Raw genomic sequence first — 27,323 nt, 5'->3', positions numbered from 1 at the left:
GGCTCTTGTTGGCCTTGCTAGAGGTTACACTTCTCACAATTGCTTTTCCACAAGCATGTTCAGGGTTTCTGCGGGGTCTTAAAAGTCTTAAAATATCTTAAATTCAAAATTTTAGGCCTTAAAAGGTCTTAAATTTACTGAAATAGTGTGTTGTAGGTCTTAAATCTTTTTTAAACAAGTCCTAATTTCCTTTGGTCAACGATCACCAACAATCCATCTCAATAAAACTTTAAACTTTTTGTTAAAAAAGGTAATTTTTAACTCTATTTCTCATAATGGTTTAATTATTTTCCTTACAATAACATTAGTTTAAAATTGCTCCATGTGTTTACTGGTGAGGACACTGACCTGGACAGATTGTTGTACATAGATTTAGATTATTAAAGTTTTTAAAACATTTGTTAATTTTTATTTTTATTCAAAAGGAAGTTTATGATGGAAAAAAAGTGCATGGATACAAGTAGAGCTAGTGTGATTTTACACAATATTTAAAATACTTTGCTACGAAATATCTAAAATATTTACATTTTTTATTATTCATTTATTGTATAATTAAATGTAAAAAAAAATATTTTTTTGATAGGGCAAATAAAAATCTTTTCCATCTGGGCCATTTTAAAAATTCCTTAGCCTTTAGCTCTTTATGAGTCTAAAATGTCATTAATAATAGTCTTAAAAATGTCTTAAAAAGTCTTAAATTTAACTTGGTGAAACCTGCAGAAACCCTGATGTTACTATGTATGTTAATAGTCCGACCCTTCATATCTGAACATGCAGCTCAACTCATTGTTCAAGCTCTTGTTCTCTCCAAACTGGATTATTGCAACTCTCTGCTAGCCGGGCTTCCAGCTAATTCTATCAAACCTCTTCAGCTGCTTCAGAACGCAGCAGCACGAGTGGTCTTTGATGAACCCAAAAGAGCACATGTCACTCCGCTACTCACCCGTTTGCACTGGCTGCCAGTTGCTGCTCGCATCAAATTCAAAGCTCTGATGTTTGCTTACAAAGCGACCTCTAGCTGTGCTCCTTCGTATCTGCTCTCACTTCTGCAGATTTATGTGCCCTCCAGAAACATGTGTTATGTAAATGAACGTCGCCTCGTGGTTTCATCCCTAAGAGGGAAGAAATCACTTTCCCGAACTCTCGCATTCAATCTGCCCAGTTGGTGGAATGAACTCCCTAACTGCATCAGAACGGCAGAGTCACTTGCTGTCTTCAAGAAACGACTAAAAACTCAACTGTTTAGTCTCCACTTTCCTTCCTAACCTGTAACTGCCTCTCTGGCTATACCACTAACTGTACTCTCTCTCAAAAAAAAAACATTACTAATGCTTTTGCTTCTTAGACTTTACACACCTGAAACTTGTCTATAGCACTTGTTCACTGCTGCTCTTATAGTCGTGTAAATTGCTTCCTTGTCCTCATTTGTAAGTCGCTTTGGATAAAAGCGTCTGCTAAATGGCTAAATGTAAATGTAATGTATATTCTAAACCTAACGGTTTTAATAACTCATCTCTAATAACTGATTTATTATATCTTTGCCATGATGATAGTAAATAATATTTGACTAGATATTTTTCAAGACACTTGTATACAGCTTAAAGTGACATTTAAAAGCTTAACTAGGGTAATTAGGTTAACTAGGCAGGTTAGGGTAATTAGGCAAGATATTTTATAACGATGGTTTGTTCCGTAGACTATTAAAAAAATATATAGCTTAAAGGGTCTGATAATATTGACCTTAAAATGGTGTTTAAAAAATAAAAATAAAAATCTTTTATTCTAGCCGAAATAAAACAAATAAGACTTTCTCCAGAAGAAAAATATTATCAGACATACTGTGAAAACTTCCTTCCTCTGTTAAACATAATTATAAATATTTTAAAAAGAAAAACAATTCAAAGGGGGGCTAATAATTCTGACTTCAACTGTATATATATATATATATATATATATATATATATATATATATATATATATATTTGGTACCATATATAATAAATGGATAACACAAATTGTATTGCAACTAGAGATCATCTACCAATTTAGCAGACATTGCAAACAATGTCAATATCAGATATTTATGGTGTAACCATGTGCATATACAAATAATTGAATAAACAGTTTTGAGTGTGATGGCTTACATGATGAAAAATGATTAAGAAGTTGTGAAGAGTTTGACAGTGTAAATGAGAACTGACTCCTCAGTTTTGATCAACAAGCCATATGCAATTAATTTTTGTTCAAACTATAGACAATTGTACTTCCTGTTTGCACACATGTGCCAAAGCATTTGCAGTTTGCTTAATTCAATAAGAAATGCCACTCTGAAGTGAACAATGAGCTAATTGTTCAGAGATCTAAACTTTAAAAAATTTCTATTGAGAGCCAAAGCATTTGAGATGAACCGTAAAAACACCAGGTAGTAATGTTGAAAGTCTTTATTTTTGACTACATGGGTTAAATTTGGGTTAAAACTCCATTTAGTTAAATCATAATAGCTATTAAATCACGTTTTAGCTATGTAAAATGTATTGCACAAAAACAGAACAAGCACATGAGGAGATCAAAGACCTGTTTTATTCAGCTCTTGAGGAAAAACAGACTCAATTTCAGACCTTTTTTTACACATCATTGCAAAGTCAGTCAGTTCCATGTCACCAATCAAACACAAACACACACAGACACAAAAATTACTGCGTAACAGCTTAAAATCCAGTTTATGTTGTGGATTTTGGTGTTTGAAAGTACTTTCCCTTCATTCAGTCAGTAGTGTTTTAGTTATAGATACTGTGAATGTTGAGATATTAAGATTAGAGTTCCTCCTTATGGAACATTTAGCTACTAAGGAAGTGTTATAACTCCTCCACAAGACATCTGGAGGATTGTAGACCAAAGATAGTTAATATAACTAGCTGGACTTGAGGTTTTGAGCTGGTTTGTGTGCTGGTGGAGCTTTAACTAGGCTCAGTAGTGTCAGTGGACATCGTTTTTTCTGCTAAACATTCATGCAGAGTTTACTGAAAGCATCTAATAAGATCAAACATGCCCAGGGCCCAGTTTTTAAAAGAAAATAATCCAGGTCAAATTGGTCCAGATTTAGAAAGCCCATGTTTTGCTATCCAGGATTAACTGATCCATCTCACTTTTATGACAGCTTTTTTTTAAGGGATCATTGGGTTGGATCACTGTGATCCAAATACTAAATTTCAGGATTACCAAATCCTGTTTACCAGAGCCTTAAATGGAACCAACAGTGTGGCTACTGGCTTAGCAAAGAACAACTAGGGTTGGCAAGGTAGGCAAAATAGCAGTGGCCACAAACAGCCATTGTTTGTTTTAATGGTAAGAAACAGAAACACTGTAATCGACAAACATTTTGAGTTTGTTCTAATACAATACTTCTTTGATATTCTTTTGTTATAGTTATATACCATATTTCATTAGATGTGACATGCTTCATATAGGTTTCAAATATGAAGGAATTTATATATTATCAGAAACCATAAAGTTTGTGATCATTCACTTAAAAAATAATGTTTATTTTATTTTAATTGGTTTATTTTGGTTAAAATCACAACTGAATCCCTTCTGATGGGACTAGGATAATCCTGTTGTTTTTTTTTGGGATCAAATAGATCCCAATCTGAGTTCAAAGTTTTGAGTAACCCAAACAGCAGGTTTGATCCACATCAAAAGTAAGATTGGATTAGATAAGGAGTGTCAAATTCATTTTAGCTCAGGGGCCACATGTAGGAAAATTATTCCCAAGTGGGCCGGACCGGTAAAATCATGGTATATATAACTTAAAAACAACAACTTCAGATTGTTTTCTTAGTTTTAATACCATCGACATAAAACATAAAGCTGGAGCCCGAGGACAACAGATCTCACGGCAATTAGTAGCTTTTTGATTTAGTGGCTAATTCGTACGATCTCATTCGCACAATTAAGTACGATTTGCATATCCACCAATGACGGTTGGGTTTAGGGGTGTGGTTGAGTGCCATCCCTACTTTTTTATATCGTACATTTTCCTACGACTACATTTGTATAAATTAGCCACTAAACTAACAAATTGTGAAATAGTTACGCTTCCTCGTGAGAACACCTCAGTGTGGTGGCAGGCATAAATTTGGTCTTTCGCTCTGAGAAGGCTGTCAAACTGATGCTGATTCAGGCTTTTGGATCGGATGAAATTAACAGTTTGCAATTGGAACTGAAGTTTCTTTTGTTGAAAAATTGCAGCTCATTTGTATACTTTACAGAATCATCTCGCGGGCCAGATTAAACCCATTTGTGAGCCTGATCCGGCCCACGGGCCGTACGTTTGACACCCCTGGATTAGATGGTCTAATCTTAATTCAAAATCCCTCTGTTACTTAAAAAAAAACATTTCCAAGATTTGATCCAATCCGTGATCCAAAATCCCACTGGATTTCTTTTGAAAAACTGGGCCCAGGGGACATTTCACCACAAAATCAAAAGGATAAAGAAAATATTTTGAATTAATGCATTGTGATATTATTATAATGCAAAATAAGATAGATCAAATTATACATTTCGTTTATAAAGTTGTGGGGAATGGCTACAGTGGGACTTGAATTCAAATTATAAAATGAAATAAATAAATATACATTTTATTCAATTATCAACTAAGAAAAAAATATATTAAACTAAATAAAAACAAGAATAATTGGTGAAATATAACGCCAAACACACTGGAAAAAATATTTATTGGATTTACAATTTTTTGTAAATCCAATAAGTGAATTTAAGTTAAGTGAATTTAAAGTAGTGGCTAAATTTAAACGAACAAATTAATTGTAGTGATGTTCAACTTCATTTGGTTGCTGAAATTCAGCCAATATAAAATGTTTGCAACCACTTACCTTAAAAAATGTAGTAAATCCAATGAATACTTTTTTCAGTGCATGTGCTTTGTGAAACCCACCCAATAAAAACAAAAAGCAGTAACACTAAGGTGAGGACAGGACAGAATGACCTCTGACCTCCACATTCTAGTTCTTTTCTCTTGTTTTTAAGTAACTTTGGCTTTCGTACAAGCGGTCAGTGTTGAGACTGGCTCAGATAAATGCAGAAACAAGCAAACATCAGCAAACTCAGTCGTTTCTTATTTCAGAAAGAAGCCCTTTTCCTGAGTGCAGCAAGAATCAGATGGCTTTAGAGGACAGTTCAGACTGCAGAAACACACGCAAGTTCCTCAACACAGAAGGTAAACGCTTTAAATCACTCAGATCAGACTCTCAAATCGCCAAACATCAAAGACAAGAAGGTTTCTGAGCAGCGCGCAGCAAAATACATTCCACCATTACTTAAAAACACCAAACATGCTGCAGCAAAAGATTCTGGGTAAAGGCCTTTTCAGCAGAGGCACACACACACACACACACACACACCAAAAACACACGCTTTGTTTATATCCCTGCAGTGGCCTTAAAACACACCTGCTGTGTTTTCAACCATGCTAACACATTAAAAACTAGTTAGTTTGTTCTTTTAAAGCGGGGATGTCAGACTTAATTCTTGGAGGGCCACAGCCCTGCACAGTTTAGTTCCAGCCCTGCTTCAACACACCTATCTGTAGGTATCAAACAAACCTAAAGCACTCAATTAGTTTGATCAGGTGTGTTTAATTAGGGCTGGAACTAAAGCTACGGTCACATCGTGCTTTGTGTGTGCGAAATTCTGTCGTGCGGCACTGCAAAAAGAGGCGGGATTAAACAAGATGATTAGGCATTAAAAAAAGCGAGCGATTGCTTTATATTTTAAATTTCTGTCCAGAGAGGTTGTGTTTTAATCCTCGATTGGTCTTACGCAGTCAAGTGATGGGATTTCGCAGTTCAGAGTTCACCAAGCTTGAACTTTGCACCGCAGCGAACTGCGAAACTTAACGCATGACCCTGCGTTTTCGGTCTGACGCATTCGCGTGCGTATGAATGGAAGTCTATGGGAAGAAAAGTCAAGTGTGACCGCAGCTTCAACTGCAGAGCTGCAGCCCTCCAGGAACTGAGTTTGACACCTGTGCTTTAAAGTAATCAAACATCAAACACGTTCATTTTTCACCTCATCTACAGAACAAAGAATTCTGGGAAATAAATCTTTGCTAATTCCCTGCTTTGGTGTTGAGGTCAAGTTGATGTTAATGCATTAAATCCAGCAAATCAGGTGATATAAAAAGATAAATGAAATGGAAAAAAGCTTGTGTGTGTGCACGGGAGCGCGGTTGATAATATTCTATCTAAAACTCATTTTTATTAAATAAATCCTGCACAGACAAACCGGAGAACTGCTGTTAAAAGTCTTAAAGGTTAGCTTAAATAAATCCTGTAAAACACCTCGGTTAGGAAATGTATCTTGTTGCGAAAGGAAGAAAAATTCCGGTTACATAAAGAGCACAAATGTGCTGCCCGTTAAGAAAACTATTGCAAATAGAAAAACACTAACAAATAGAGAAAACAGCTTCAGCAAAGTGACAGCATATGAAATATTTTGAATAAAATTGTACTGCGACAATAGTTATGTTTCCATCCACCTATTTTTAATTTGCATTTCGGATATGCGCATTAAAAAACGGTTGATGGAAATGCCAAGATGCGCATATATTTAGAAAATGCACACATACCTGTCAACCCTCCCGTTTTTCCCGGGATTCTCCTGTATTTTAAAGTTCTATCCCGATATCATCCCGTAAAGGTATTTTCTCGTATTTCTTCCATATTTTCAGTCTTTCTCTGAAGAGTGGCAAATAAACCGAGCCTCCCTATAAGCAACCCATACTGCCGAACCACCAGGGGCCGCCCCTTGCTCCTAAATGTGAGTCTGTTCTGTGCTTTCGCTTTGTTTGGGCATGCAAAGACTTTGAAATAAATATAAAAACAGCAGGATTCACTTTTCTTTTCATTACAGGTGCCGTCTCCCCTTCACATGCAATCCTTAAAACAGTCATATAGTGGTGCATGACTGTCAGCTGACGCGCTCCATAGTTATAAATAGACGCTACTAAATAGAACTAATTCTGTACACGCGATTTGAAGCAGAGTGAAAGTCTGGGTTGTGGGTGCGTGTTTAAATCAGACATATAATAAATAAAAACAATATCTAAAGATTTCGATCTTTGGTGGGGGTTTTTTCTAACACAACTAATTTGGTCCTAAATGAGCATAAAATGTTAGGAAAGCAATCTAATGCTTTTATGAGAACATTAAATGTGTTTAATTTTAAAGTGACACCTGTTATCTATATAAAAATCTAAATAAATAAGAGATTCAGTCGTTGCTATTTAATCAGAATGTGTAAGTTATACAGTGAAGAAACGGCTAATGAGATCTGATAGCTTGATTCTATTTCATTATAATAGCTATTCATTTTAATAAGCTGAAATGTTTGCTAATGGATTTGCTGCATAATACTACTTAATACTAAATAGTATTAATGTATAATATTTATTTTTCTTTTGTAAAAAAAAAAATAAGAAAACATAGGCTGTTACTGACCATCTAACTCAGTAATAAGTCTTTTCACAATGAAACATCTCCAAATAAACGTATTTAGTAATTTGGGGACTTTAAAAAACAAAAACAAAAAAGGAGAGCGGTGGGGAGCTGGTGGGTCAGGTCGGCGGAATTGCTTATTATGGTGGGCATATACCTTATTTTCACATCCCAATGTTGACAGATATGTGCACATAAATTTTTTTTTGATCATTTTATTTGATAAGAAATATCAATGCGCATAAACTACAATGGAAACACTTTTACTAGCATGCGCACTGTAAAACATCTGAAATGTTGTTTAGGTCATTCTAAAACGCTGTAACCATCTCCGTATTCGTGTTAGTATATTATTAATGACCTCCAGAACTGTCAAGAGTGTCTGTGCTCCGTGTCTCACGCCTTAAACCGCTGCGCGTTCATTGCATGTCTGGATTGCCTTCTGAGATGTAAGTCATTTATTAAATGAAGAAAAGATTTTACCGCAGCAAATTACGTTTTTACTGTTGATATTTGGCGCCAGTTAACCAGGAAGTGACGATTTTGTTCTCTTTGACTCGTTGGATGGAAACACTGCTTTATTCGCACGTCTTTTATGCAATAATCCAGTTTTGCGCATAAATTATGTTCGCATCTTTAGATGGAAACAGAGCTATTGATATACTGGCAAAATAAGTAAGATCAGATTATAAAATGGTCAAACTATTTAACTTATAATTCCTGTTGTTGAGAATTGTTATGAATCTTGTTATTGTAACAGCAGTTTGAAAATTCATATAATCATTTTCTTTTATAAATAAATGCATACATAAAAGCTAAAATATATAAAAGAAAACATAACAAGTTGTTGGTGAAATATGACCCAAACAGATGCTTGACTAATACTGGGAAACTGCCCAATAATAATGATAATAAAAAAGCAGTGAATGCTAAAGTAAGGACACACTCAGAACACACACAAATACAGACCTGTGCTGCAAATTATGCAGAGCACAGCAATAAAGCCTGGTTTATACTTTTGCATCAAGCGATCGCCGTGTCCCACAGTGAATGTCTTGTGTGTAGTCGTGCATTTATACTTCTGCGCGCTGTTAGTGTTGCTCTGCAATAACATTTCCGAATTGCTAGCTGGCAGCAGGTTTTTATGTTCCTCTGTGTCGAGTTTCTGCACGGGTGTTTTTTTTTTCTGAATTCTACTTTAATGTACAAGCAGCTCAAACTCGCTCATTCAGAGGTGGGAACCAGCGGACGTGCAACAACTTTAATAACAGAAATGTGAACACAAAACAAAAGTTTCCATCTGGAGCTCTTTCACTGGACTGGACACTTGTAAACACTCGCTCCATTAGGCTTTCATCACCGCCCACACTGGTCACAGCTACCAAGTCGACCAATCACAGAGCTTGTGCTACGCGTTGTTTAGAAGTGTAGTTAAATTTTTTCAGAGGTGCGTCAGCGAGGTGTCTGCGACCATGCAAAGGCTGAGCCAGACCATACGCGTGCGCTTGATGCATAAGTATAAATCATCATTAATTGGTCGGAGAACCCTAAAAGTGAAGAACCCTTCCTGTTTTAGAGTCAGCTGTGTTGTTGGATATCTAAGAGGTGAGTTTTTAGTTTATTTAAACATCCTTTTTAACTTTTTTTATCATACAGTTCGTTGTGGTTTGTATATTTTCAGTTCTGAAACTAACATGACTTTAAAATAACATTTCGTTTAATGTAATCTGTGCTAAAAATATAAGGAACTAAATTATCAGATCTCTAACAATACCATCGACTGAAGACAGGAATGAGCTGGGTTTACTTTTTGCTGTCCCCCAACACATTTCCATTGTGGTCAGCATTATTTGCAGTGTGTTTCTGTATTTGCATGTGTTGTAAGAGTTTGAGTGTGTGTGTGTTGTCAAACTGATAAAGATGTTTTCTTGTTTTTCTATTTGCATTTGTTTTCTTAACTTGTTCGTGATCGTGAGCTCTGTCGGCCACTGTAAAAAGGGTGCATTGGAGGTAGAAGAGGTGAAGAGGAGATTCAGGGCACAGATTCCTCCGTCGTTCCCGCTAGTTTTTCCTCGTCGCCCTGTTTCTGGTGCTGCAATCGGGCGTAACTCACAGCGTCTCCTCTGAAAAACAAACAGAGCACAAGCCTTAGTATGGCTGAAGTCAAGAGTAACTTAGTAAAGAACTGTTATAAATAGATGCAAAAATAGACTCACTTCTTTCCGAGAGACGCTAGTCCGTACAGAACTCCTGTAGCAAAGGCAATAGCGTTACCAACCAAAGTTGTGATGGAGAAGCTCAGAAAGACGGGAAACAGCGCCATCCTGAGGGAGAAAGTGGAATTAGGGTTCACTTTTATTCATTCATTTATTTTTTTTTTCCGGCTTAGTCCCTTTATTAATCCGTGGTTGCCACAGCGGAATGAACCGACAACTTATCCAGCACATGTTTTACACAGCAGATGCCCTTACAGCTGCAATATGATTAATTTTGATTAAAGAAAACAGTCACAAGTGAGTGCCACTTAAAAAAAAAAAAAAGATTTATACATCATCTGACGTAAGCTTTCCATTGATGTATGTACTGCTAAGATCGAAAATGAAAAAAAAATTTAAATACTGAAAAAAATGCCTTTAAAGACATGCAAATTAGGTTCTTATTCATGCATATTACTACTAATAAATAATATTTTTATGGTAGGAAATTGATTAAATGTGTTCACAGAACAAAATATTTACTTAATATACTAATGATTTATGGCATATTTGAAAAGATTATCATTTTGGCATATACTGTATATGTATTGTTCCTTCAAATATAGCCAAAATATTTACATTTCATTGAAAACCATTTTTTTTAATTACATAAATTAGATTTTTAAATGACTTTAAATACATTTATAATGTTAGAAAATATTTATTGCAGACATACCGCTATGGAAAACAATACCAGTTGAAAATTCTTACGTTTCTCTGGATTTATAAAATATTATTTAAGTTTTTGAATAATAAATATTTTTTGTTTTATCCTGTAAGGTACTAATGACATTTATTCATTCATTTATTTTTGGCCTACAATAACAAAACATTGTTAAAAATAATACACAATAGCAATGTTTTTCCCTCAGAATAATACTGAAATAACACTTTTTTTTTTTCAATCGCAAGAAATTAAAATTTTTTCATTCTGACTGACTGATTTTTCTAAAAAAGCCTCGAAATGACAATATTTTTTTATCAGAAATATTATTAAGACATTTGTACAGTAAAACCCATATTTTACTCAAACCATTTACTATATATATATATATATATATATATATATATATATATATATAAATAAAATAATTATATTATAAAATAAATTATAAATAATATAAATATATAATTTCTTATGGAATTTACATGCATAAAAATGAGTCAAAAATCAAAACCAAGATAATAAAAGACAAAGAAATATATATTATTATTTTTTTAAAGCCAGCTATTAAAAAAGCCAATTCAGTTATTAATCACAATTACCTGTTTCACAATTAATCATCAGCACAAAAGCAATGATCATGCCATTATACATTTGAAGTCAGATTTTCTAATAACTGATTTATTTAATCTTTGCCATGATGACAGTACATAATATCTGACTAGATATTTTTTAAGACACTAGTGTTCAGCTTAAAGTGACATATAAAGGTTTAACTAGGTTAATTAGGCAAGTGAGGGTAATTAGGCAAGTCATTGTATAACGATGGTTTGTTCTGTTGGAAATCAATATATATATATATATATATATATATATATATATATATATATATATATATATATATATATATATATATATATATATATATATATATATATATATATGTAATATTTAAGGGGGCTAATAATATTGACTATAAAATGGTTTAAAAAAAATTTAAAACTGCTTTTATTCTAGCTGAAATAAAACAAACAAGACCTCCAGAAGAAAAAATATTATGGGAAATCCTGTAAAAATATCCTTGCTCTATTTCATTAAGGAAATATTTAAAAAAGAAGAACTTTTTAATAATTTTGACTTTAACTGTATATGAATTGATGATATACTATAGTGTGAGATATTGCTGGTGTGTGTCTGACCCGCAGTAGAAGAGTGCTTTCTGCCAGGGCTTCAGTCGATCTGCACGTGCCGCCACTGCATTGGCAAACTCCACAAACTGACAGCAGAACGGCACCTCACACAGAAACAACACAAACGCTGTCAACCTGAAGGACAAAAAACACACACGTACTTCATATTCTGAGTGGCAAAACTACCGGCCTAATGAACAACGGGAATAAGAAAGTGTTAAAAGTTCTTACACCATCCAAACTCCAGCAGCAATATTCAGCGGATGCACAGTAACACAGTTCCAAACGCCCATAGTTGCACATGCTAGAAAAAAAGCATTTATATTAGCCATGTATATTATTAATATAGTACAGCAGTAATGTTAGTGCGAAATCAATATGTGCTTTTCAAATTGCTATTGTGTGGTGAAGTTAATATGAACAAATAGCTAGCAATTTCATTACTGAAGCCCAGAGTTATAATAACGTAATTTGAAACAAATCATTTAATATCAAAACAATCCAAATAAAGTGCTTATACTAAGGTGTATGCTGGTCTGTGTTTGTGTAATTGTTATATAATTACAGTTATTGATTACATGTTTAATTGGTTTACCTATATAATCACATTCTACAGCAGTTTTTTAATGCGAAGTAAAAAATAAGTAAATATAATAAATAAAAATAAGAATAAAAATAAGAATAAACATATTTGTGCTGTCATAAGAAATATATTTACATATATGTATAATTATAAATGAATCTAAATATATATGTAAATGTATTTCTTGTGTATGTTTTGTGCACATGTATTTATTCTTTTTTATACTTTACATTATTATTTTTATTTTATACAATACAATTATATACAATTTTATGCAATGTACACCAGTATGCACAAATATATTTAGCAAATATGAACTTTTATTTAATTTTGAATGCAATTAATTGTTTGACAGCACTAATATATATATATATATATATATATAAAGATAATGTATAAATAATTTTAAATAAATTAAATGCAGTACAGTACTCTATAGTGAGTAGAAAATAAAGCAATAACGTAATCATTGGTTTGTTTAATAGCTGCTTCAGGAACTGGTTCTACGTTTTATCAGTGTTAGAATATTAAAAACACAGATGAACACAGAGCAGCTGCTCGGCCTGATGGAGAACAAGCTTTTGTTGCTTTGATGAGCAGCTGCTTCTGTCATCTGAGTCTCAGCATGTAGAGAACAGACAACTATTGATACACATACACACACACAGTTGTACCAGCTGTGTGTGTGCGTGTGTGTGTGTTCAGTCTTTGTGTCTAAATGTATCAACAGAATAACACAGAAGTGCATCCGCCTGCAGCAAAACCACACTCAAAAAAATGATTCAAGCCCTTCTTAGATGTGACACAAGTAAATACTGTTCCCTTTATTTAAATATATCTATTTTTTAAATATTCATTTACATTTACTTGATGTAACGTAAAATGTATTAGTCGTTTCACCTATAATCTTTATTAAACCAAATCAAATGAGTTCAATAAGGTGACCCCGTTTTGCGCATGCGTGAGACCGCGCGTTTTCACTGCCACCTGCATTCCGTTTGTCCATCCACCATTTTCCACCTGTGGCTGAAGACGAGTTGATGAGACGCCCCCGATAACAAGAAGTCATTTCTTTGGTGAGTATTCGTTTATTTTTTTCAGCGAGTACCTTGCTATGAATGCATGTTATATTCTCGACCGTGTGCAACAAGCGTGATAAGTTTTGCTTCGGTTTTCAGTAAAGTTGGCGGCTAACGTTAGCTGGCTAGCCAGCCGCTCATCATGCAGGGGAAAACGTTACGTTAACGCTTTTTATCATAATATTTCCGACGTTGATTTAATAATTTTTTGGTCTTCGGGGTGATGTTGAATCAACATTGAGGTAAAGTTGGTTTTATATTTGCACATTCAAACTTTCTCCTTGATATCATTTCAGAATAGTATTATTTGCAAGCTCTAAATAGTGAATATTATCAGCCAATGACTATCAATTTTCACAGTTAATTAAATAGTGTTGATGTTGTTTTCAAGTCAAATTTACATGTGATTTCAGACCCAATATTCAAATTAGCATATTAGATAATATAGGGAACGTTAAATGAAGGAATGTGCGAATATAAAACCAACTTTACCTTAATTGAATCAACGTCAGACTGTTTGAGTCAATATATTTTATCTATGAATCAATTTAACGTTATTGGTCTGATGTTGCGATCACGGAGTGAATGTTGATTGAACACAAAAAAATGTGATGACTCGTAAGATATTTACTATGAAAATTCAACTGTAAATCAATGTTTGTTATTTTCTGACCGGTCTTTGAACCAATTTCAAAATGCTTTTCATGTGTGACCTCAAACACAAAGTTGAAAATATTATATTGTTAATTTGGCTTTTATTTAAATTAAAATAGCACTGTAAAATTTATTAAACAATATTTCATGATTTTGTTAGTCTTCACTGCTACTAAAAATTGCTGAAACGGTCAAAATTTTAACTTTTTATAGTTTTTATATATCTATCAGGTTCTCAAATGCAATTTTGACTTGTTGGTAAGCTTTTAAGTATTTCTGCACTTGTACACACACTACTAATGCATTTATTTTATCTTTGCAGTTTGATCAGCTTTACAGGGTTCCTTCTGGCAACCTCCTAGTGATAGTAAGTAATGTCGTCTTTCTATGCTGTTATATGTTGTTGTTGTTGTTGTTATTATTATTAATATAATGAATGCTAAATGTATTTCATCTTCTTTTTAGGTTAGTGTATGTGGCAGTGCAAAAAATGCAGTTTGGAACTAGATAGCAGTTCTCAGACGTCTTAAAATTGTGCAGCAGAGACCAATGATAGAAGAGTTCAAAAACAGATGGCCTGCACTGTTTGAAGAGAATGAAGTAGATTTGTGCTGTATGTGTTGACCATTTTTTTGTTGTCCATTGCAAATAATAGCTACATAATTGCAGTTTTAATTTGTCAATAATCCTGGACCCCTATATGGTAGAAATGATACACTTTTTAAATGGCTGTTTTTGTTTAATTTCCAGGTGAATGCAGAGTTCTTGCGAATCACCACCAAGTCACTACAATCAAAGTTCTTGTCACAGCTGGATCACTTCTCTGACACAGATCTTCATGAAGAAAGGAGGAATGAAGGGGCAAAGGATCAAGGATGTCCTGGCGAATAATGATTTGGTAAGTAGATGTGCTTGAAACATCTTTTCACTGTATTGGGGTGGTTATTGTATGGTTCTTGTCCATAGCTGCTCATTTTAACACTTTTGGGAAATAATGCTTATGTAGTGAACTTTTACATTTCTCTGACTGACATCTTGATGGGCATACCCTCTGTTCTGTTACATGTGCACTTACATTTTTACAAATTCCTGTCTTGATTGATCCTTCTTCTGTAGTGTGATGACATCAACACCAAAAGGGAGTGCCTCCTGAGAAGCCTTGTCATCTACCTCAGTGAAGATCCTGACTTATTTTTTTAAGGCATATTTGGTAAGTTTGATTGTTTCTAATGTAGTCTCTAACAGTGTAACTCTGTAGTTTAACTCTGTTATTTCTCCCATGGCACACGATTATGAAACTGAATAACTGTGAATGTAAATGGATGCACACAGAAAGATTCACAAATGTTGTGACTATTATATAAATTACACATATGCACACAAATTATTTATCATTCCATATGTCTTTTCAGGTCTCTGGCACTGAGGATGTGGAGAGGGACATCTCAAGCACAATCATGGGGATTTACATTATTCGAAGTTATGACAATGGGGAGCCAGAGGATGTGGGAATTGTGATTGAAGGCATTAAAGTCCTGACCAACGTAGGCAGTGTCATCATGGGTTTCATCGTGTTGTTTGGGCTAATTTATGCCCTTGACCTGAGCTTTCCAGAAAACCTCAAGTACACCTTTGAGTTCATCCAGAAAATCATTATGAATCTGGATGGACACAAGCTCAATCCAAAGATACAGCAGCTGAAAATCAAATTGCAAATCAAACATCTGCACGTCGTAGCTCATTCAAATACAGTATTGTGTCTCCATTACTCTCGTACCTGTCAGGTGATTGCATGACTCAACACTTTTTGAAATGGACTTGAATTGATGTTGAAACCGGATTCAACACACTACAGATTTTTGAATTATGACTGGCCAGACCAATACTCGCACAGCTAGTCAAATGTTCAGAGATTGTTTGTACAAGATTTGGTGACAATGGGTCTCCTTCTTATAAGTATACTGTCTTGGTCTGTTTTCACCTTCCTATAGCCCAAATTTGGTCCCCACAGCCAGTTTTTTTTTTTTTTTTTTAACTGTGTTTTTGTTTGAATTGACCATTTGTACTACACATATTGAAAATGCTGTACCTCTTGAGTAGCCAGACATTTTTCATTTCCTTACTGTGCTCATGTTATGCCGTTTAAGAAATGTTACAAAAATGTTTGCTGCTTTACATTTCATTAAATGTGCTCCGTTTTAGGTAGATTTTCTTTTTTTTTTTTTTTGTGCATTAACATGCAAGACTGGTTTTACATCTCTTGGTTTTAAGGTCTGACATACTACAATTTAAATTAGTCAAGTAAAACAGGCAGTAGTTTCTGCCTCTATTGTTCAACATATATCTATATATATTGTGCTAATTTTAATGCAGGTTATAATTAAGTTGAATGTTGATCAAGCTAGCATTCAGATTTATTGGAATATTTTCATTTTGCATACTTTGCTGGTGCCTCTACTCCCTTAATGTGTTTGTGGCTTTGGGGGACATGGGATACATTTAGTTCACACCAAGTGCAAGACCTGTGGAAGTGTTTCTAACAGTTTTTTTTCCAATAAAAAAAAAAAGCTCAATCTGTTTGGCTTGTGTGTGTGTGTGTGTGTAGTAATGGGGGTCAAATGAAAAATAATTATTTCCAAGTAATTAATTTATATTGAGTTGAACTAATGTAAATCAATTACAGTAATTTAATGAATTTCTATTTGCTTAGCTATATTTGATAAAATTGAGGTGGACTAACTCAATTACATTTCATTACGTAAATGATCTTTCTTTAGGTTAGGGTTACGTATATTTATTGGATGGAAAACCTGCACACAATTAAATTGAGTTAACCCAATGAGCTATTTTTTTGAGTGCATGCAATATAAAAGTCAGAAGAGACGGATAAAAAGAGACGCTTTGAGGTAAAGTTTAGAAAAAAACTGAAAAAAAAATGCTAGATTTATATACTAAATACTTCATTCATTAATTTTCTTTCGGCTTAGTCCCTTATTTATCAGGGGTCGCCACAGCGGAATGAACCGTCAACTTATCCAGCAAATGTTTTACACACCGGATGCCCTTTCAGCTGCAACCCAGTATTGGGAAACGTCCATACACACTTATTTACTCACACATACAGCCAATTTAGTTTATTCAATTCACCTTTAGCGCATGTGGTTGGACTGTGGGGGAAACTGGTGCACCCCGACAAAATCCACACCAACACGGACTAAATACTTGTATTAAAATAAATGAGATGAGAATAATATACACATTTTTATTCTATTTGTTTTTTTATAAATGAATTTTTTTATTTATTTCACTTTTATTTAGTTATATAATTATTATTTATTTAGTTATATATCAATTAATATATATATAAATTATAGTAACTAATTTTTTTGTTTATTTATTTAGGCATTTTTTAATTATTATGTATTACACAACTTTTTAAATATAAAATGAATAAATAATATATGAATGAATAAATAATTTAATATATTTTTGTTATTTTATTTAGTTATAGTTATTTTTTTGTTTATTTATTTAGGCATGTTAAAATGTCATACAAGATTTTCAATTAAAGAGCCCATATTATGGGTTTTTGAAAATGCCCTTCCATGTAGTGTGTAACACAGCTCTAAGTGAAGTGAAATATCCAGCTAAGGCTTAAATCTGTAAGTGTACAGTGTTTAAAACTATTGATTCATCTATAAAAGAGTCGACTCATAGTGCTTCAAACGAGTCGTCTTGATAACGAGTCATTAGGTGTTTCGCGATGACGCAGCCACGAAACACAAGCTTCGCCAGTAGTTACGCGCGCAAACCAGGGAGATTTGAAACCTGCGGCCCCGCCCACTAACACAGAAAAAACACTAGACACACACACACAGACGCCGCCGGTCGAATGAAGTCACGCTGTGCTCAGATGGATAATATTGACAGTCTCTACCCAAAGATGAGTTGTGAACTGTGAAGAGTCAGTGGTTGAGGTTTATTCACTAGTGTAAGTAAGTGCGATTAAAATTGTTGCCTCGTTTAACTTGCAAATTATGTATTTATTGTGTTTTGTTACTTGTTAACCTGGTACAGTACACGCGGTTACTCTTTATATTCTCTTATCACATGTAAGCCACGTTAAAAACGCGACGCGTGCCGCTTTGTTTACGGATTTAACGTTAAAGGCTTTTGTGAGCTCGCGTTCCACTGCCGTTTGTCGTTGCTATGGCGATCGTAAGCTAGGAGACGGGAGAGGTGTCGATCTCCCTAGTTCTGAGGAGGAGCGTGGTGTGTGTGTGTGTGTGTGTGTGTGTGTGTGTGTGTGAGAGAGAGAGAGAGAGAGAGAGAGAGAGAGAGAGAGAGAGAGAGAGAGAGAGAGAGAGAGAGAGAAAGAACAGGTCGAGTTTGTGACGCCTAGGGGCTAGGAGACAGGAGACTCACGTCGCTTTCCCTAGTTCTTCTGAGGAGCGTTGTGTGTGTGTGTGTGTGTGTGTGTGTGTGTGTGAGAGAGAGAGAGAGACTCGCGTCGCTTTCCCTAGTTTTTCTGAGGAGCGTTGTGTGTGTGTGTGTGTGTGAGAGAGAGAGAGAGAGAGAGAGAGAGACTCGCGTCGCTTTCCCTAGTTTTTCTGAGGAGCGTTGTGTGTGTGTGTGTGTGTGAGAGAGAGAGAGAGAGAGAGAGAGAGAGAGAGAGAGAGACTCGCGTCGCTTTCCCTAGTTCTTCTGAGGAGCGTTGTGTGTGTGTGTGTGAGAGAGAGAGAGAGGGAGAGGGAGAGGCTAGGAGACTCGCGTCGATCTCCCCAGTTCTTCTGAGGAGGGTTGTGTGTGTGTGTGTGTGTGAGAGAGAGAGAGAGGGAGAGACTCGCGTCGCTTTCCCTAGTTCTTCTGAGGAGGGTTGTGTGTGTGTGTGAAAAAAGCCTTACACTGAAGCGTGTGTGCACTGTGACTACTTTTATATAGTTGATTACCAGCTGGGCATTTCACTCTGTCTCGTGCTGAAGCCTGTCACTGTCGACCAATCGCAGCAGGCTGTCATCGGTCCAATCAGCGCAGATTAGCTTCGCGCTGAGGAGGGGGTTGGGAACAAATGAATCGCTGAACGATTCATATGGGAGTCGTTGGGATAATTAGGTAAAAATAAATGCAGATTATAAGACCATAAAAGTGTTTTATGATCTTGCATGCATATTAGACTGTTGTTGGAGACCCTTACAACATAAATATGACCCTATTTCATGTATAATATGGGCTCTTTAAATTAAATTAAAGATATAGAAAAAATATATAATTAATTAAAGTAATTTTTTTCTTAGAATTCTCTACAACTTTACATTTAGAGAGGCTAAGACACGATCTTTCTGATAACACTGCCGGCTTTAAAGCCACCTGGAAACCCTTTTTTAATTATTTATCAAATGCCCAGGATAACAGTTTAAAGGTATAACCCTGTTATCATCTGCAAGATCACCGTATTGCCTGCGCCCACTGGCCTAGATATAAATATGTAACATTGTTGACCCATGTATAATATTGGAAGAACTAGTGTAATAATGGTTTAAAATCTTTTTTCTGTCTTATTTATTTATTTATTTTTTCCCATTGCTTCTGTTTTGTCTTTATAATCGTTGTTGCTTACTGTATTGCTCTGTGTTGTTATAAGAAAATAAAAATATAATATAAAAAAAAAGTAATTTTTTTCTTATTTTACTTAGTTTCATTTAGTTAACTGTAGTTATTTATTTTTAAATGTATTAATTTAGGTATTTTTTAATTGTCATACACACTCTTAACTCAGAAAATATATATTAATAGACTTTTTTTAAACTGTTTTTTATTAAGCTTTTTCTAAACATAGACAACACGTAACATTTACTTAAAATGTTTATTTTCACAAAAATAAATAAATTAATTAATAATATTCATTCATTCATTCATTTTCCTTCAGCTTAGTCCCTTATTTTTCAGGGGTTGCCACAGTGGATGCCCTTTCAGCTGCAACCAAGTACTGGGAAACACCCATACACACTCATTCACACACTCATCCACTTCGGCCAATTTAGTTTATTCGCTTCACCTATAGCGCATGTGTTTGGAATGTGGGGGAATGCGGAGCCCCACACTCCACACATGCCAACTGACCCAGCCAAGACTTGAACCAGCGACCTTCTTGCTGAGAGGCGACAGTGCTAACCATTGAGCCACCGTATCGCCCTAATAATAATAAATAAATCATAAAAATATTTTAAAAATAATGACAACTTAAAAAAATAATACATAAAAAATAGACATTTTTAAACCTGTTTTCCTTGGAATAACACATTTTATAAATCTTAAACTAAAATATTCAATGAATTTGTTCTTATTATTGCTGTTGTTGTCACTTATTATATATGTACAATTATATATGTTAATAAAAAGAGATAATAATATAATATAACTCCTGCACTAGAGCGAGAGATATTGTGTTCGTTTATAACACATAGCCGTCCATAACAAAAGAGATGACAGGAGAAAAGGATGACAAAGAAAAGAGCAAGAGCAGAGAAAGTTGCCGTTGCTATGAAACCTGTGTTACCATGGCAGTGTCACACACAAAAAGAGCTCTTAATAACTACAACACATCAAACACCATCACAAAAAACACAATACTGTATATAACGATTGCTATTCATGACTGCTGTATGTTGCTCTTGTTTCTGACACTGATGGATAACCATAATCATTACAGTAGTGTTCCTATGGCAGCATTAATGTATGGTGTTGTTTTCCATGGCAGTCATTGTGTGAAGGTGTGATTGATTGAACATTCTGGCAGATCACAGAGCTCTTTGTTCGAAGTATTGATTAGATTGATGGCTTTGGTTCATTTTCATTTCAAAATAATAGTGTATATGCTGCTTTATATGATATTGTGGTTGATAATAACTATTTTGTTTACCTATTATGTTATAATATTGAGTAAAACTGGGGATTTTAAACTGGGAGAGTGTGTATGGAAAGATTAGATCAAATAAAATGTAATTAAATAACAAAACAAAATTTACAAAAATTAACTAAATTTTATTCAATTAAACAAAATAATATTAAATAAATTTCAATTTAATCAAATTCAACCAAATTAAATGAAATTAAAATAATAAAATGGGTCACAATTTATTTTAAAGTGCTCTCGTTACACGCTCTATTTACTTACTATAGTGACTACAATTAATTATGTATAATTACATGCAAGTAACCCTAAACCTAACCTGCATTCTAACCCTAACAATATAGTAAGTACATTATAAGTACTTATTTTATAAAGTGTCACCAAACAAATAACATAAAACTTTAATATTGCACCTATTATGTTAAATTATATATTAAATTATATATTAAATATTATAAATCATATTAAAAATTATATATTAAATATTTCATACATATTTATATATTATAAAATAATTTTAAAATGAATAATAGTACAATAAAGGTTAATTGTGGTTGTGGTTAATAATAATATAGATGGTGTAGAAATATTTATTATATGTGAATATTTATATAAATAAATACAAGTGAGTACAAATACATAAATATATAATTTGCATGTTATTACATATTTATTATATTTATAAATAAATAAATAAATAAATAACTATAACAGTGCAATAATGAGTACAAAATCATTTAAAATCTGATATAAAGTGATTTATATATAATCTGATTAATTTATTTGTATTTTAGTATTTGTGTTTGTTTATTTATTTTAGTTTGTATATTTAAACAAAAACAAATACATATTATGGTACTACAATGACTACACAAATAAACATTTGATTATATTAAAACATTCATTCATTCATTTTCTTTTTGGCTTAGTCCCTTTATTAATCAGGGGTCTCCACAGCGGAATGAACCACCAACTTATCCAGCATATGTTTTACGCAGCGGATGCCCTTCCAGCCGCAACCAAACACTGGGAAACACCCATACACTCTCATTCACACACATACACTACAGACAATTTTAGCTAATTTTAGCAATCTTCTTGCTGTGAGGCGACAGTGCTAACCACTGAGCCACCGTGACGCCTATATTAAAACAATTTATTTCATTTTTGAAAACATATTATACTATATATTAAAACATAGTTATATATTAATATTTATTAAATATTTAAATAAAGATCTGCAGTCTTGCATCAGAAAAGACAATTTGTCATAAATTATAACAAATGTATAAAATACATATTTCTAAGTATAAATGGAGTGTTAAATTAACCGATTTCACTATTAACCACACTTTAATTCGTCGCGGTTAATCGTAAAGGCTTCTAAACACCTTGTTTCGTTTGCACGGATCGAAACTGCTGCAGCTATACAAAGTTATGCCAACTGTACGCTAGTTCCGAGTTTATACACTGAGACTAATACACACGATGGATTAACTATGGCTGAGACACCTAACAGCAGCGGGCTCTTAATATATTGCGTATTTTCCGCATGCAAGTTTGTTGTTTCTAATGGAGGTGTATATTGACCTTATTCTTCAATGCGGAAGTGTGCCCGTTTTCGCGTTTTAAAACTACCAATTCAGTTTGCTATGGGAGAAATGACTAGGAATAATAAACGGCAGAAAACGGTCAAACTACTTGCTCTACAAACAAGTGTTTGCATGATTATCAAACAAAGTAGAATCATATAATAAGAAAACATAAGTTTGCAACATCAAGCAGCATAACAAGCTGTTTTTAATGTCTAAAAATAAATAAAAGTGAATGAGGAAAGATTCAAATGGCTGCGCCCACTCGTACGCGAAGAATAAGGTGAAAAGGGAGTGACTGGTTCGCGCCTTCCAGGGACACCGAGTTGAAAACATCTCATGCTGTAGCGGCTTTCAGTGCAATGTAAACAAAAGATAGGTTCGACGAATTATTACAAATTATTAAAATGATTATGTATGATGTAACACGGGGAGTGACAAAGACAACTGAGATTTGGATCCACGTGCAGGTTTATTCAAAGTCAGGCAAGCGAAGGTCAACACAGGTGCAAACAGATGTATAAAGGCCAATCCAGAATCGTAGTCACTATAACAGGCGAGAGGTCGGAAGGCAGGCGGCAGACAGGGACAAAAAGGCAAACAAGGCTAAGGTCAAAAACACGGAGAAACAAGAACAAGAAAATGCGTTGAATTGTCACTTTACAGAAAACAAGACTCAGCAATGTGAATGAGTGTGTGTGCTGCTTAAATGGTGTTTGTAATCAGTCCTTGACGATCCTCAGGTGGTACGAGTGTAATCAGTAGATACTGGGAGCAGGTGTGTGTATGTGTGTGGCATGACTGAATATGTAGTCCATTATGGGCGGAATTGTAGTCCATGTGTGTTTGTGTGTGAGATCCAGCGATCTGGAAGTTATGATCGTGACATATGAACACCAATGATAACAACTGTTCATTTAAATACTGAGCTAATAGCTTAGATTTACATTGGACAAATACTATTTATAATTTTTTTATTCATTTATTTATTCATTGTTCTGTCGTTTATTTTCAGCATAAAATTATTACTTGCGATTAAAATCAAAAACGTTTTTGACTTATTTTTAAGAGAAATGGACTATTGTTTGTTTTAATATTATTTTGTGCTGTATTATTTGGTTACAGAGCAGCAATACATAACACTTTTAAATATAAGGAGATTTCATGGGATTTTTCTAAATTAATAGTGTTTTGAAATTAATGAACGCATAATAATGGTGATAACTGTGAAACCGTGATTATTCGGCTGACTACAATCGTACAACTAAAATCTATAATCGTTGCATTCCTACTTTATATGCTGTAAAACAGTTTTAAAAGTTGTAAAAACTGATCAATAACCTTTTACAAGAAAATATTTTAATCTGTTTGCCAATTTCACAATGTTATTCAGTGTAACTTCGTGATGTGTCGTTTCTTCGTGAATATTTATTTTATCGAAAACTATTTACACAATTTCATTTGTCGTACATAATAATACATATCGATTTTAGGATGGGGGGCATCTAAAAGACTGAACACCTCTAAGGATGTGATGTCACTGAGCACACCATGATTCATCATCTTTTCTTATATTAACATACTCTAATCTATAATGAGAAGCCACTAGGAGTCATGTGATTGTGCAGCAGGGTGTGTGTGTGATACAGGATCATTTTTAGGAAGGTTTCAGATACCCTCACACACACACAAACACACACCTGTTTATTAGAACAGTGTTTCCCAACCCTGTTCCTGGAGGCACACCAACAATACATATTTTGGATGTCTCCCTTATCTGATCCATTCATTTCAGGTTTTGGAGTCTTTTCTGATGTGCTGATGAGTTGATTCAGGTGTGTTTGATTAGGATAAGGTTGAAAACGTGTGCTGTTGAAGTGAATTTGAGAACAGGGTTGGGAAACACTGCATTAGAAGATACTGAACAGGAAACACCTTTACTCTGCTGCTGTGTGATACTCACATATGCCACCCAGCACACCGGCCAGTTTGCAGATCCAGCGGTACCACCAGGACATGCCATCCTCGTCTGTGGCAGTTTTGGTTGGTGCTTCAGCCTCTTCTGTGCTCATTTTCCACTGTTGAATTATTCAGGCTCCCAGTGTCTCACTTACAGCACAGCGGCACCTGCAGTACCAGCGGCGGCCTGAGGGAGTCGCTGTTTCCACGAAGAGGACAATAGCTGGAAACTACAGCTGACTGTACTGTCAGGCAAATAAACTAATTGCGGAATAAAGTTATAAAAGAACAGGGACTTAAAAATACGACTGAGAAATATGTCCTTTAAAGTAAAAAAGCATCGAAAATAACGCTGGGAGGAGAATTATGCGCCTTTATTTACCTGACGCCGCTGCTGTTATTATGGTGTTATAGAGGCAGTAGACAGCTACACATCCAAATATACTCCAAACCTGTCAGGAAAGCGTGTTTTTGTAAAAATGTCGGGTTTAGATGGGTTTCTGTATCGGCGTCTTCTGAATTATATAATCCTTAAGGCGTCAGGTTCATTTAGTAGAGCTTTTGCTCCGCGGCTCTTTCTTGGAGGTTCCCTTGTCTGCGTTGCATTGTGGGCGGAGCCAATAATGCGTCACTGCACAAAAGGCGCTTCAGGGGCATCATTTGCAACTGAGTTTGCGCAGTGTAGCGAAAACAAGAAACTAAAGATCTATCTATCTATCTGTCTATCTATCTGTCTATCTATCTATCTATCTATCTATCTATCTATCTATCTATCTATCTATCTATCTATCTATCTATCTATCTATCTATCTATCTATCTATCTATCTATCTATCTATCTATCTATCTATCGATTAATAAATAAAATAATGTATTAATGTTTATTAATAAAATAAAGAACGGTAACTGAATCAATCTATATAATATAATAACTTAAATTACAGAAAATATAAGCTATAGAAGTAGAACATTAATATTAACTACTTTTAGTTGAAGCTAGTAAAAAGACTACAATAGTTACTGTTTGATATAAAAAATAACAACTATATAATAATAATAATAATAATGACACGATAGACACCTATAAGCATTTTTGTAATTTTTGTTGTTGTTGTTATTATTAATATTAATATTAGAACTGATCATCAAGCCCCAGACAAAATGTCTAAAAGGCAGCAGAACAGAACATATTGAGTAAATATGAGTAAAAAAAAATTCCTGTTATATTAGGAAATATGTCTTAATTAGAAAATAGATGACAAGAAGAAATCGATGAAAAGAAAACTGAAAATACTAAAAATTAGATGAGAAGTTACATTACATAGAAATATACATATGTATAAATACACTCACTGGCCACTTTATTAGGTATACCTGTCCAAAATGTAGACATGGTAAAAGATGATCTGCTGCAGTTCAAACCGAGCATCAAAATAGGGAAGAAATGTGATTTAAGTGACTTTGAATGTGGCATGGTTGTTGGTGCCAGATGTGCTGCTCTGAGTATTTCAGAAACTGCTGATCTACTGGGATTTTAACACACAACCATCTCTAGGGTTTACAGAAAATGGTCTGAAAAAAAGAAAATATCCTGTGAGCGGCAGTTCTGTGGGCACAAATGCCTTGTTGATGCCAGAGGTCAGAGGAGAATGGCCAGACTGGTTCCAGATAATAGAAAGGCAACAGTAACTCAAATAAACACTCGATACAACCGAGGTCTGCAGAAGAGCATCTCTGAACACACAACACATCCAACCTTGAAGCGGAGGGGCTACAGCAGCAGAAGACCACACCGGGTGTCACTCCTGTCAGCTAAGAAAAGGAAACTGAGGCTACAATTCACACAGGCTCACCAAAATTGGACAATAGAAGATTGGAGAAACGTTGCCTGGTCTGATGAGCCTCAATTTCTGCTGCAACATTCGGATTGTAGGGTCAGAATTTGGCATCAACAACATGAAAGCATGGATCCATCTTGCCTTGTATCAACGGTTCAGACTGGTGGTGGTGTAATGGTGTGGGGGATATTTTCTTGGCACACTTTGGGCCCATTAGTACCAATTGAGCATCGTGTCAACACCACAGCCTACCTGAGTATTGTTGCTGACCATGTCCATCTCTTTATGACCACAGTGTACCCATCTTCTGATGGCTACTTCCAGCAGGATAACGCGTCATATCATAAAGCACGAATCATCTCAGACTGGTTTCTTGCACATGACAATAAGCTCACAGTACTCAAATGGCCTCCACAGTCACCAGATCTCAATCCAATAGAGCACCTTTGGGATGTGGTGGAATGGGAGATTCGCATCCTGGATGTGCAGACAACAAATCTGCAGCAACTGCGTGATGCTATCATGTCAGTATAGAGCAAAATCTCTGAGGAACATTTCCAGTATCTTGTTGAATCTATGCCACGAAGGATTAAAGCAGTTCTGAAGGCAAAAGGGGGTCCAACCCAGTACTATTATGGTGTACCTAATAAAGTGAGTATATCTCTGTAAATTAAATTTTTAGAAATTTGACCAGAAATGACAAAACAGTGATAATGTTAAAACAATAGTAATATGCCTTATAGACTTTATTTTTTTGTCTAAATGTATAGCCTAATTTAATTCATTCATTTATTTTATTTTCGGCTTAGTTATTAATCTGGGGTTAACACAGTGGAATGAACCACCAACTTATCCAGCATATGTTCTATGCAGCGGATGCCCTTCCAGCTGCAACTCATCACTGGGAAAACATCCATACACTCTCATTCACACACATACACTATGGACAATTTAGCTTACCAAATTCACTTATAGGGCATGTTTTTGGACTTGTGAGGAAAATCGGAGCACCCGGAGGAAACCCACTTACGCGAACACAGGGAGAACATGCAAACTCCACAGGGAAGTGCCAACTGACCCAGCCTA

General features: G+C 34.7%; 1 protein-coding gene and 1 long non-coding RNA gene across 4 annotated transcripts; one reads left to right on the top strand and one right to left on the bottom strand.

Annotated features, from left to right (window-relative positions):
• Positions 1-2,558: 2,558 nt before the first annotated feature.
• On the bottom strand, positions 2,559-25,002 carry cacfd1 (calcium channel flower domain containing 1). Of its 3 annotated transcripts, none has more exons than XM_056446001.1 (6): positions 24,783-25,002; positions 24,405-24,661; positions 11,855-11,927; positions 11,633-11,758; positions 9,731-9,838; positions 2,559-9,637 (listed from the first exon to the last, which is right to left on the bottom strand). In XM_056446001.1, exons 2-6 carry the CDS (start codon positions 24,511-24,513, stop codon positions 9,547-9,549), a joined length of 507 nt encoding a protein of 168 aa, XP_056301976.1. In that variant the 5' UTR covers positions 24,514-24,661; positions 24,783-25,002; the 3' UTR covers positions 2,559-9,546. The 3 variants fall into 3 exon arrangements, with proteins under 3 accessions (XP_056301976.1, XP_056301977.1, XP_056301975.1); XM_056446002.1 differs by having other exon boundaries at positions 24,405-24,599; XM_056446000.1 differs by having other exon boundaries at positions 24,405-25,002.
• LOC130214350 (uncharacterized) lies at positions 13,075-16,501 on the top strand. Its single transcript, XR_008835614.1, has 6 exons — positions 13,075-13,282; positions 14,262-14,306; positions 14,405-14,552; positions 14,690-14,837; positions 15,056-15,149; positions 15,352-16,501. It is a non-coding gene; the product is annotated as an uncharacterized LOC130214350 (long non-coding RNA).
• Positions 25,003-27,323: the final 2,321 nt, after the last annotated feature.

Source organism: Danio aesculapii, chromosome 21 (genome assembly GCF_903798145.1).
Source record: "Danio aesculapii chromosome 21, fDanAes4.1, whole genome shotgun sequence".
Taxonomy (NCBI): domain Eukaryota; kingdom Metazoa; phylum Chordata; class Actinopteri; order Cypriniformes; family Danionidae; genus Danio; species Danio aesculapii.
Note: the sequence above shows the minus strand (reverse complement) of the source record. Positions and strands in the feature narration are given on the sequence as shown.

Excerpts from the sequence above, each read along its gene's own strand:
- cacfd1 (XM_056446000.1), bottom strand. The coding sequence starts at position 24,513 with ATGAGCACAGAAGAGGCTGAAGCACCAACCAAAACTGCCACAGACGAG. Across the intron at positions 11,928-24,404 it reads CGGTGTGCTGGGTGGCATAT|CATGTGCAACTATGGGCGTT; the intron begins GTGAGTATCACA and ends CTTTTTTTCTAG. Across the intron at positions 9,839-11,632 it reads AAAGCACTCTTCTACTGCGG|GATGGCGCTGTTTCCCGTCT; the intron begins GTCAGACACACA and ends TTTCTCCCTCAG.